We start from the raw sequence: 12,321 nt of genomic DNA, 5'->3' as shown, positions 1-12,321 counted from the left end.
CCGGACAGGGATCGCAGGGATCAGTTTTTCCAGGATTGATCCAGAAGGTGGATTTAGGTTTTTTTGGGATGTTGTTGGATACGGTTGTTCCACCCCCAGGTTTTCCCTGGGTCTCCCCCGGGTTGGAATCGTGGAATGGAGTCATGGAATTGTTTAGAGGGTCACAGGAATATTGAGGTTGGGAAAGGTCGCTGGGGCCATTAAGTTAAGGTTGGGAAATGCATTGGAGATCGTCATGGAATCATGGAATGCTTGGAGTGGGAAAGGGACCTTAAATCCCATCCCATTCCAACCCAGGGACAGCTCCCACCATCCCAGGTGGATCCAAATCCATCCCAACCCAGCCTTGGGCATTCCCAGGGCTCCAGGGGCAGCCCCAGCAAATCTGGGAATTGCAGAATCCCAGGCAGGAATTCCTTGCCAAGATCCCAGCCCAATCTCCCCTTTCCCTTGGGAAGCCATTCCCTGGCTCCTGTCCCTGCAGCCCTTGGCCCCAGTCCCTCTCCAGCTCTCCTGGAGCCCCTGCAGGGACTCTCAGCATTCCCTGCATTTTGCCCTTCTCCAGGGGAACATTCCCAGCTCTCCCAGCCTGGCTCCAGAGCCAAAATCCTGGAATGATTTGGGTTGGAAGTGACTTTCAATCCCATCCCGTTCCCACCCCATCCATGGGCAGGGACACTTCCCTATCCCAGGTTGCTCCAAGCCCCAGTGTCCAGCCTGGCCTTGGGCACTTCCCAGGATGGAGCTGGATTCTCCCAATCCATTAACACTGCTGGATCCACCACTGGGAATGCAGCCCTTCACCAATCCCTGGGATGATTCCCACTTGGAGCGGGATCGCTGGAATTCCAGCAGATCCACTTCCCATCCCGCTTTTCCCTTTGCCATCATCCCGACACCCCCCCCCAGCTCTGCCACCTCTGGAATTTCTCCCTGGATCATCCACACCAATCCCTAGAAATTTTTTCTCCCAGTGACACCCACAGCAAACGGGGTGACTACAATTATCCCGAAAAATTTCTGGGAAGGGAGACAAATGGCCTTGGGAAGCGTCAGGGGGCGGAGGAGCCGGAGTGGCATTCCCGGTCCAATGGCACCATCTAGAGGGAAGCGGGATAGGGACAACCGGGGAACATCGGCCGTCCCTCCTTTCCCACACTCCAGGACTCTCCTGGATCTCCCCATCCCACCCCACATCCCGGTCAATCCCTCCGGAACATTCCCCACCCCTGGGAATGTGGCGTTTTCCACCAGAAACCGGGACGATCCCTCCCCAAATCTCCAAGGAAAAGCAGATCCTGCCAAAGCCGGGCACCCACCCGATCCAGTGGCTCCTTCTCCCGGCCCATCCCACCTTTTTCATGGCTTCCATGTGCTCCAGGTCGCGCCGGCGGAGCCGCACCCAGCGCCGGCGCCGGTTGGTGTGGAACATCTTCTCCGCCGGCACCCAGGCCTTGGGCTTGCGCTCCGGTGGGATCGTGATCCCGTATTCCCAGCCTTGGGAAGAAGGGAATTGCTGGTGGAGGTGGGAGAAGAGCTTCCCCCCCCCGCCCAACCTTGGATCCCAGCAGGAATCTTCAATGCTGAATCCAGGAAAATTTCCCAGCTGGATTTCCGTCCTGTTGGATGGCTAATCCATCCCTCTGGAATGCCCGGGGATGGATCCGTGGGGTTCTTGGCTCCAAATCCCACCCTGGAGACTCTTCCCTCCCACCATTCCAACGTCCGGGACCATCCCAGCACTCTACAGCCTGCTGTTTTCCATTTCTTTTCCACCGGGATCTTCCCAGATTATCCCAGTACTGCCTTTGGAAATTCCCAGAATTCCCATCCCACATCTCCAGGCAGAGACACAGGAAAAGGATCCTTCGGAGCCTGATCCCTTCTCCTGATCCAGTTCTCAGGGGAATGTTCTCATCCATGGACCACAGAAAGAAATCCCAAACTTCCCAAACTTCCCAGATCCCAAAATTCCCCAACCCAGGATCCCAAAATTCCATCTTTGGTACCTTTCTCATCCACAGCCCTGGGAATGTTCTCATCCATGGACCATAGAAAGAAATCCCAAACTTCCCAAACTTCCCAGATCCCAAAATTCCCCAACCCAGGATCCCAAAATTCCATCTTTGGTACCTTTCTCATCCACAGCCCTGTTGAGATCCGTATCCCATTCCACGTCTTCCCACTTCCAGCCTGGAGGACACTCGATCTCATCCTTGGGCAGGACCTTCTCCCCATTCTGTGGGACACAGGGAATTTACCCTCAAACCCATCCCTAAATTTCCCCTGGGATCCCAGCCCGGCTCCCAGAATTCCCAGTTTTCCCTCACCACATCCGTGTAGGAATCCGTCATGTGGATCCACTGCCCTCCGGGAAGCCGGACCTGGTTCTCAAACACCTCCTCCACGAAGCTCAGGTGTCCGGCGTCCACGTCGTGCAACAGCCTGAATCCCAGGAATACCCAAAATCAAGGATTCTCCATCCCACTCTCCTCCTGCGCCATCCTCAGCGCTCCCAAATTTCTCCCGCCCCTCCAAGCCAAGTTTCCCCCCAGGAAAAACCCAAACCAGGATGAAAAATCCCACCCCAAAGCTCCTCAGTTTTGGAGCATCCCAAGATTTGGATGAGGGGGAATCACATCCACGAGCGCAGACGAGGAACCCCGGGGGCATCCCAGATTTTGGGATTCCTGGGAATTCCTGATGGAAAAGCCCCACTCACGTCTTTTCCGGGCAGACGAACCAATCCCCGGCCCAGGTCCATCCCACGGAAGGCCGGAAGCTGTCCTTGGGAAGCTTGATCCGGCCAGTGACGTCGGAATATTTGGGATAAGTGAGGCCGGTGGTGCCCCAGTTCCCCACCAGCGCCAGCTTGGTCTGGTTCTCGTACTGGGAGAGACAAAAAAAAGAGGTATTTGGGACCGGAATAACAGAATTCCATGAATAATCCCATAGAATCCCGTGAATAATCCCTGCTGAGGGACAGACCTCCTGGGAAAAGCCCAACCCATTCCATAGCATCCCGATTTTCCCGTTGTCAGGGACAACGTGTCTCATTCCCAACTTTCCCCTCAGCATTCCAGGCTGAGCTGGTGGAAACAGCTCCTCCTTCCCACAGTTTTTAGGGAACGATGAGGTTTTAGGTCCAGCCCAGCCCCTTTTCCCACCGGGATGGGGATCCCTTGGGAATGCTCACGGTTTCGGCGAAGACGGAGAGTTTTCCCTCGGCGAATTGGTTGAATTCCTTCTCATCCACGGACAATCCAAACCAGAGCCGCACCCGGATCTGCGCCGGGATCCGCGGCCCCATCGTCTCCTCCTGCGGGTACTGCCAAGGAAAAGATCCCCAGGAAGGGATTCATGGGAATTCCCAGAGGTTGGAAGGGTCGGAATGAAGATTCCTGGATGGGGCAGGTGGGATGTGGAGCAGTTGGGATAATATCAGGAGTGGGTGGAGCGCTTTGGGATCGTGGAATTGAGGTTAGAAAAGACCTTAGGGATCATCCCAATGCCTCCATCGACATCCCTAAAATGTGTCCCCGGCTGACCTTGAGGAGCTTCAAAATTCCAGTGGTCCTGGACAGGATCAGGGACAGGGACAGGATCAGGGACAGGATCAGGGACAGGATCAGGGACAGGATCAGGGATAGGGACAGGATCAGGGACAGGATCAGGGACAGGATCAGGGACAGGATCAGGGATAGGATCAGGGATAGAATCAGGGACAGGATCAGGGACAGGATTAGGGACAGGGACAGGATCAGGGACAGGATCAGGGATAGGATCAGGGATAGAATCAGGGACAGGATCAGGGACAGGATTAGGGACAGGATCAGGGATAGAATCAGGGACAGGATCAGGGACAGGATTAGGGACAGGGACAGGATCAGGGACAGGATCAGGGACAGGATCAGGGATAGGATCAGGGACAGGATCAGGGACAGGATCAGGGACAGGGACAGGATCAGGGACAGGATCAGGGACAGGGACAGGATCAGGGACAGGATCAGGGATAGGATCAGGGACAGGGACAGGATCAGGGACAGGATCAGGGACAGGGACAGGATCAGGGACAGGATCAGGGACAGGATCAGGGACAGGATCAGGGATAGGGACATGGACATGGAAAGAGAGAAGTTCAGGGAGAGGAACAAGGTCAGGGTCAGGGAGAGGGACATGGACAAGATCAGGGACAAGGAAAAGGAAAAGGAAAAGGACAAGAACTGGGACAAGGAAAAGGACAAGGACAGGGACAAGGTCATGGACAGGGATAAAGACAGGGACAGGGAGAGGGACAAGGACATGGCCAGGGAGAAGGTCAGGGAGAGGGACATGGACAGGTTCAAGGATAGGAAAAGGAACATGGACAAGCTCAAGGAAAAGGACAATGACATGGAAAAGATCATGGACAAGGACAAAGTCAAGGACAGGGAGAGGGACATGGACAAGTTCAGGGACAAGGAATGGACAAGGACATGGAAAAGGAAAGGGACAAGGTCAGGGACATGGACAGGGACAAGGACAAGGTCAGGGACACCCTCCAGGGTCAGGACAGCAAACCCAACTCACACATTCAGCAAAACCAGGAACAATCTCCAGGAATTTTTTCCTCACTGCCATTTTTCCCTCCATCCCAGCCATTTTTTCCCACTCTGAGAGCTGCTGGTTTTCCATCCGAAAATCACGGATAAGGAAAAATCCCAGTTTTGAGATTTGAGCTCATTTTTGGTTTGGGAATGGGGATTTTTATTTCATTTATTTTATTTCCCTTTTTTTTTTAACTTGTTCCATTCTAATTTCCTGCTCCTGGAAGATATTTCCTGCTACCTGAAGATATTTTCCAGACCTGAAATATCCTTGGAGATGGGAAAAGCTCGGGAAGTGCTTGGGAGAAGAGGCAGCAGCCAAAACTTTCCAGAGCAGCAAAGGGTCGGGAATTTGGAAAAATATTAAAAAATGAAAAAAAATAAAATTGATTTTCCTAAAAAAAAATCACAAACTGGGGAAAATCTTCCCTGCCTTAGAATTGCAGGATAGAGGGAGATATCCATGGAATCTGCTGCAGATCCATGGAGGACGAGCTGGACTCCACCAGAAGCACAACTTGGAATTTTTCCTGCAGTTTCAACTGGGCTGGAATTCCCAGAGAAGCTCTGACTTGCCCCTGGATCCCTGGAATTGTCCAAGGCCAGGTTGGATGGACTCAGATCCACCTGGGATAATGGAAGCTGTCCATGGATGGGGTGGAACTGTTGGGATTTAAGGTCTCTCCCAACCCAAAGCTTTCCATGATTCCATGGAAGTGGGTCTGAACGTCGCGTTGGGATTTGAGCTTTCCCCGCTGGATTTTCCATGTTTCTTATTAATTTTTAGTGGAGAAACTGGAAAAATCAAGATTCCACCTGGACACGTTTCCAAAGGTACCTTGAGGAAGATGGTCTGGAGCTTCCCGCAGTTCCGGCCGCAGCAGTTGGAGATGTTCCGGGAATACAGGACCTGGTGGGCCGGGATGCGGGCGAAGGCCACGCGTTTGTCCCCCTGGAGCATCCAGATGACGATGTCTGGGAGGCTGTTCTGGGGCTGGAAAACACAAATCCGTAGGATCCCGTTGGGAGGGATCCACCAGCACGGCCCAGAATGGGATCGTGAAATCATGGAATGGTTTGGGTAGGGAGGGATCTTAAATCCCATCCCATTCCATGGGCAGAGACAGCTCCCACTACTCCAGGTGGATCCAGTCCCAGTGTTCAACCTGACCTTGGGCATTCCCAGGGATCCAGGGGCAGCCATGGGAAATCTGGGAATTGCAGGATCCCAGGCAGGAATTCCTTGCCAAGATCCCAGCCCAATCTCCCCTTTCCCTTGGGAAGCCATTCCCTGGCTCCTGTCCCTGCAGCCCTTGGCCCCAGTCCCTCTCCAGCTCTCCTGGAGCCCCTGCAGGGACTCTCAGCATTCCCTGCATTTCTCCCTTCTCCAGGGGGACATTCCCAGGATTCCCAGCTTTTTCTCCTTGGCAGACGGGCAGAATTCCCCTTTTCCTGCTGTGGGATCAGCCTGGAGCACAGGGAGTTTCCCACCCACCAACATTCCAAATCCTTCTCCCAGGGCTGCTCCCTATCCATGAGTTGACCTCAACTCATCCATGAGCAAGACCAAACTCAACTATTCCATGGCCAAACCATGGAGAATCCATGGATTTGGGAGTCGGGATGGAACATCAGCCCCGCTTCCCACAAAAACCCCAATGGGAAAACCAAGAAGTGTCACCTCCTCCGCCATGGCCCGGAGCCGGCACAGCCAATCCTCAGCCTGATCCAGGATTTGGGAAAGGCTGGAATTCTCGTGCTTCAGCCTCAGGGCCACCTTCAGGATCTGCTCCAGGTGGGTGCTCCGGAAGCGGAAAAGGTTCTGATCCAGGTGGGTGCTGGACGCCTTCCCCAGGACATCGGGAAGCTTCAGGCTGCAGGGAGAGGTGGGAATCAGGGATTGGGCTGGATCGGGATGGACCTTGAAGGTCATTAAAGGTCATTAAGGGTCGTTAGTTGTCATTAATCATCATTAATGGTCACCAATCATCATTAATGATGATTAAAGGTCTGTAATGGTCACTAATGGTCACCAATCATCATTAATGGTCACCAGTCATCACTTAAGTTTGTTAATCATCATTAAAGTTCACCAGTCATCATTTAAGTTCATTAATGATCATTAAAGGTCAGCAATGATCACTAAAGGTCATTTATGGTTATTAATGGTCATTACTGGTCACTAATGGTCACCAATCATCATTAATGATCACCAGTCATCGCTTAAGTTCGTTAATCATCATTAAAGTTCACCAGTCATCATTTAAGTTCATTAATGATCGTTAAAGGTCAGCAATGATCACTAAAGGTCATTTATGGCGATTAATGGTCATTAATGATCACTAATAGTCACCAGTCATCACTGATGGTTGTTAATGGTCATTAATGGACACTAGTCATCATTAAAGGTCATTAGTGATGGTTAATGTTCAACAGTCGTCATTAATGATCATTAAAGGTCATTAATGGTCAGCAGTTATCATTAAACGTCATTAATGGTGATTAATGGTCACTAATGGTCACCAATCATCATTCATGGTCATTAATGACCACTAAAGGTGATTAATGGTCACTCATCATCATTAATGGTCATTAATGGTCACCAGTCATCATTAATGGTGATTAATGGTTATTAATGATCACTAGTGGTTACCAATGATCATTAAAGGCCATTAATTGTCATTAATCATCATTAATGGTCATTAATCCATCCCAAATCCACCCCCAACAGCTGATCCAGCTTCTTGTGGGATTTTCCGGCCATTTTTAATGGTTTCTCCATATTTTCAGCGCGTTTCCAAGGAATTGAGAAACCACCAAAGATATTTGGGAACAGGAAGCGCAAAAGAGCCGGGATTGCCCCTGGAATCAGGATGGGAATGAGCCCCACCCACATTTTAATATCCATCGATCCCAGCTCCTGGAAAAATGGATCAGGTGCCAAACTGGGAGGTTTTCCTGTAAAATCCAAGGATTTATGGATCCGCTGCTATAAATGAACTTCCTGTTCCCGGCTCCTGAGCCGAAAATCAGGATTTCCTCCGGAAAAAATAGATGGAAGGAAAGATAAATTTATTTTTAGGCCGTGGAGAGGTTTGGAAATGAGATTTTTAAGGATGAGACATTCCCACCTTGGGAATTGGGACTGGGATCTGTAAATCCCAGTTTTTATTGCAGGTAAATGGGGAGAACAGGGAATTATGGAATGGTTTGGGATCTTCCACTATCCCAGGTTGCTCCAAGTCCTGTCCAGCCTGGCCTTGGACACTTCCAGGGATGGGGATTTGGAGTCAGGGGGAATGAGAAGGGAAAAGGTGGGAAAAGTGGGAAAAAGGGGGGAAAAAGGAGGGAGAGGGAGGGGAAAAAAAGAAAAAAATGGTGGAAAGGAGAAAAAGGGGGAAAAGAAGGAAAAAAGGCAAAAAAGGGGGAAAATGGGGGAAAAAAACAAAACTAGGAAAAAACAGGAAAAAGAAAAATGGAAAAAAGGGGAAGAGAGGAAAAGGGAAACAAGGGAGAAAAGGGGGGAAATGAAAAAAGGGGGGAAATGGAGGAAAAAGGGAAAAAACTGAAAAAAGGGGAAAAACAAAAAAAAAGGGAAAGGGGAGTAGGGGAAAAGGGGAAAAAAGGGGAGAAAAGGAAAAAAATAAAACTGAGAAAAAGGGAAAAGAAGGGAAAAAAGAGGAAAAAGAAAGAAATAGAAAAAAAGGGAAGGGAGAAAAGGAAAAAAGCAAAAAAAAAATGGAGAAGGGGAGAGGGGGAAAAGAGTGAAAAGGAAAAACTGGAAAAAAAGGGGGAAAATGAATAAAAATAAACTGGTAAAAGGCAGGAAAAGGGGGAAAGGAGAGGAGAAATTAGAAAAGAAAGAAAAAAGGTGGGAGAAGGCAGGAAAAGGAACTAAAAAGGGATAAAAGGGAAAAGGGGGGGAAAGGGAAAAAAAGGGAGGAAAAGGGGGAAAAAAGGGAGGAAAATTGGAGGAGAAAAAAGGGAGGAAAATTGGAGGAGAAAAAAGGAGAAGAACTGGGAAAAGAGAAGGAAAAGTGGGGAAAACGGAGAAAAAAGGAGGGAAAAAAAAGGCAGAAAAAGGAGAAGAGGGGTGGAGGCAGTGGTTCCTTACAAGATCAAGAAGAAAGGTCAGGAAAGGTTTCCCATCCCGAATTCCCGAATACCTGCAGTCGGAGATGACATCATCGAGCAGTTGGGATCCCAGGGCCTCCAGCTCTGTTGGAGAGCGGTTGGATTTCAGGGCCACCAGGACCTTCTCCAGGTTTGCTTCCTGCAGGAAAAATGGGGATCAGGAGTTATGGAATCACCTGGAATCCCATCCCGCTTCCAGGACATTTCCAGCAAAGGGTTGAGGAAGCTCCCTGGGATCAGAGATTCCACTCCGGGTCCCACCAGGGATCTGCATCCAAGTTTTTGGAAATCCAGGGGAACCAACAGGGAAATCTGACAGGAAATGTCAGAAATCGCTCAGGAGCTGAAGGATGGCCCCTGAATCCCTGGAATTGTCTCCAGGTCGGACAGGGCTTGGAGCAACCTGGGATCATGGCAGGAATCCCTAAACATGGAATGGGATGGGATTTAAGGTTTCTCCAAACCCAAACCATTCCAGGATTCTGGAGCCCCTCAGCTCTGGGAGAGCTGGGAATGTTCACCTGGAGAAGGGCAAAATCCTGGGAATGCTGAGAGTCCCTGCAGGGGCTCCAGGAGATCTGGAGAGGGACTGGGGCCAAGGGCTGCAGGGACAGGAGCCAGGGAATGGCTTCCCAAGGGAAAGGGGAGATTGGGCTGGGATCTTGGCAAGGAATTCCTGCCTGGGATTCTGCAATTCCCAGATTTGCTGGGGCTGCCCCTGGATCCCTGGGAATGCCCAAGGCCGGGTTGGATCCACCTGGGACAGTGGGATGGGTGGGAATGGGATGGGATTTAAGATCCCTTCCCACCCAACCCATTCCGGGATTCTGTGACTCCATGAAGCTCCTCCTCCAGCGGACACACTGAATCCGTGTCACCAGACACTCCCCACCCCCAGGTGGCCTCTGTCCTCTCCCGGTGTCCCCAGGGATGTTCCCAGGATCCCAGGATGTTCCCAGGCACTCACCAGCCGCTCGGCTCCGTGGAGCAGGAGGTTCTGGGCATCCATGCGGTGGCTGATGTCCTCCCAGTAGGAGGAGAGCACCACCACCGGCTTCACATTCCCCCAGGGCAGGTAATAGTAGTGACAACCTGGGGGACAGCACAGTGTCACCTCAGGATAACGGGATCCACCCCTTGGGAGCCGGGGATGAAGGGGGAAGAGCGGGATTGGGATGGGAATTCGCCACTGAAGGTGTTTGGGAGAAAGGTGGGAATGGTGCTGTGCAAATCCTTGAGATGTCACCGAGATCCAATGGGATCTGACTCCGCGGCTCTGGTAGGGATGCCAGAAACCAGCTCAACATTCCTGGTGGGATGAGGATGGGAGCCAGGGAAAGGCCAGGGAAAGGTGCTCCCAAAAACCACCTCACGGAGCTGAGAGAAGTCTCGGCTTCCCTGCTCCATCCCAGACACAAATTCCCAAAGGGCTGAGGTGGGAAAACCCTCTGGAATTGTCTGGTCCAAGCAGGGACACCTTCAGCAGGATCACCTGGACACAACCTCTGGCTTCCCCTGGATCCCTGGAAGTGTCCAAGGCCAGGCTGGACACTGGGATTGGAGCAACCTGGGATGGTGAGGGGTGTCCTCAACATGGATGGGCTGGGAATGGGATGGGATTGAAGGTCCATTCCCATTCAAAGGATTCCAGGATTCTGGAGCCCCTCTGCTCTGGGAGAGCTGGGAATGTTCCCCTGGAGAAGGGCAAAACCCAGGGAATGCTGAGAGTCCCTGCAGGGGCTCCAGGAGAGCTGGAGAGGGACTGGGGCCAAGGGCTGCAGGGACAGGAGCCAGGGAATGGCTTCCCAAGGGAAAGGGGAGATTGGGCTGGGATCTTGGCAAGGAATTCCTGCCTGGGATTCTGCAATTCCCAGATTTGCTGGGGCTGCCCCTGGATCCCTCGCAGCGCCCAAGGCCAGGTTGGGATGGACTTGGATCCACCTGGGACAGCAGAACGCTCCCCGACCCACAAAACCAAACAACCTTCAAGCCCCTCCCAACCCAAACCATTCCATAATTCCGGGATTCTCTTCCGCCAGCCGGGTTCGGATCATCCCGAAGGACGGGATCCGTGCCGTGCTCACCATCGAAGACGGCCCGGCTGTACTGGGTGGTGGAGGCCAGGGGCAGGCAGGTGGTGTCAAACTTGTTGCCGTAATTCCCGATGCTGACCTCGAACTGGATGGCGCCGTCCACGCCCTGGAGCATCGTGGCCGAGTAGAAGGCGGCAAAGAGGGAATATTTCCGTCGGCGCAGGTATTTCTGGAATACGGATGGGAATTGGATGTGGAGGAGATGCTGATGATGATCTCCAGGAGGCTGAGCTGGGAGAGGCTGGAGGGTAAATCCTGAGGAGCGGCTGAGGGAGGTGGGAATGGTCTGGAGAACCAGGAAAAGCTGAGGGAGATGGGAATGGTCTGGAGAACCAGGAAAAGCTGAGGGAGGTGGGAATGGTCTGGAGAACTGGGAAAAGCTGAGGGAGATGGGAATGGTCTGGAGAACCAGGAAAAGTTGATAGAGATGGGAATGGTCTGGAGAACCAGGAAAAGCTGAGGGAGATGGGAATGGTCTGGAGAACCAGGAAAAGCTGAGGGAGATGGGAATGGTCTGGAGAACTGGGAAAAGCTGAGGGAGATGGGAATGGTCTGGAGAACCAGGAAAAGTTGATAGAGATGGGAATGGTCTGGAGAACCAGGAAAAGCTGAGAGAGCTGGGAATGGTCAGGAGAACTGGGAAAAGCTGAGGGAGATGGGAATGTTCTGGAGAATAAGGAAAAGCTGAGGGAGATGGGAATGGTCTGGAGAACTGTGAAAAGCTGAGGGAGGTGGGAAGGGACTGGAGAACTGGGAAAAGCTGAGGGAGCTAGGAAGGGACTGGAGAATAAGGAAAAGCTGAGGGAGGTGGGAATAGTCTGGAGAACCAGGAAAAGCTGAGGGAGATGGGAAAGGGGCTCAGTCTGGAAAAAACAGGGATCCAGAGGGACCTTCTGGCTCTCCACAACTCCCTGGTATGTTGGAACCAGGTAGGAGATGGGATCTGATCCCAGGGAAGAACAGGAAAAGAGGGAACAGCCTCAGGCTGGACCAGGATCAGCTCAGGCTGGACAGCAGCAGGAATTTCCTCATGGAAAGGGCAGTCAGGGATTGGAAGCACCAAGGGAGGTTGGGAATCCTCATCCCTAGAGGTGTCCAAGGAATTCCTGGATGTGGCTCTCAGTGCCGAGGTGGGAATCAGGCACAGCTCAAACTCAGTGACCTTGGAGAGCTTTTCCAATCTCAGTGATCCCGGGATGGGAATTCTCTTGCAGGGGGAAAGACAAACTTTGCAGCACAGGAATTTTGGGGGGATTTTAGGAAAACCAGATGGAAGAGGAGGCTGCAACTACTCATGGAAAAGGAGCCAAAGGAGGAAATCTGAGAGAGCCGGAAAGAAGGGAAATCTCCCACAACGTCATGGGAGACCTTGACAGGGCTAAAGGGGCTCCAGGAGAGCTGGGAATGTTCCCCTGGAGAGCTGGAGAGGGACTGGGGCCAAGGGCTGCAGGGACAGGAGCCAGGGAATGGCTTCCCAAGGGAAAGGGGAGATTGGGCTGGGATCTTGG

The 12,321-nt window shown here is 52.0% G+C and overlaps 1 protein-coding gene across 9 annotated transcripts in view; it reads right to left on the bottom strand.

Annotated features, from left to right (window-relative positions):
* Positions 1 to 12,321, bottom strand: part of DYSF (dysferlin) — an 80,521-nt gene that overhangs the window by 52,144 nt on the left and 16,056 nt on the right. For all 9 annotated transcript variants that reach the window (XM_058837715.1, XM_058837721.1, XM_058837719.1 and 6 more), the window contains 10 exons: positions 10,805 to 10,982; positions 9,688 to 9,812; positions 8,753 to 8,859; positions 6,268 to 6,460; positions 5,425 to 5,580; positions 3,197 to 3,328; positions 2,723 to 2,889; positions 2,331 to 2,445; positions 2,134 to 2,239; positions 1,355 to 1,497 (listed from right to left, as the gene is read on the bottom strand). In XM_058837715.1, coding sequence (XP_058693698.1) covers positions 1,355 to 1,497; positions 2,134 to 2,239; positions 2,331 to 2,445; positions 2,723 to 2,889; positions 3,197 to 3,328; positions 5,425 to 5,580; positions 6,268 to 6,460; positions 8,753 to 8,859; positions 9,688 to 9,812; positions 10,805 to 10,982 — 1,422 coding nt within the window. The remainder of the gene's footprint in view (positions 1 to 1,354; positions 1,498 to 2,133; positions 2,240 to 2,330; positions 2,446 to 2,722; positions 2,890 to 3,196; positions 3,329 to 5,424; positions 5,581 to 6,267; positions 6,461 to 8,752; positions 8,860 to 9,687; positions 9,813 to 10,804; positions 10,983 to 12,321) is intronic.

The sequence above is a fragment of the Poecile atricapillus genome, chromosome 4 (assembly GCF_030490865.1).
Source record: "Poecile atricapillus isolate bPoeAtr1 chromosome 4, bPoeAtr1.hap1, whole genome shotgun sequence".
NCBI classification, from domain to species: Eukaryota; Metazoa; Chordata; class Aves; order Passeriformes; family Paridae; genus Poecile; species Poecile atricapillus.
This window is presented reverse-complemented; position numbering and strand designations above follow the sequence as displayed.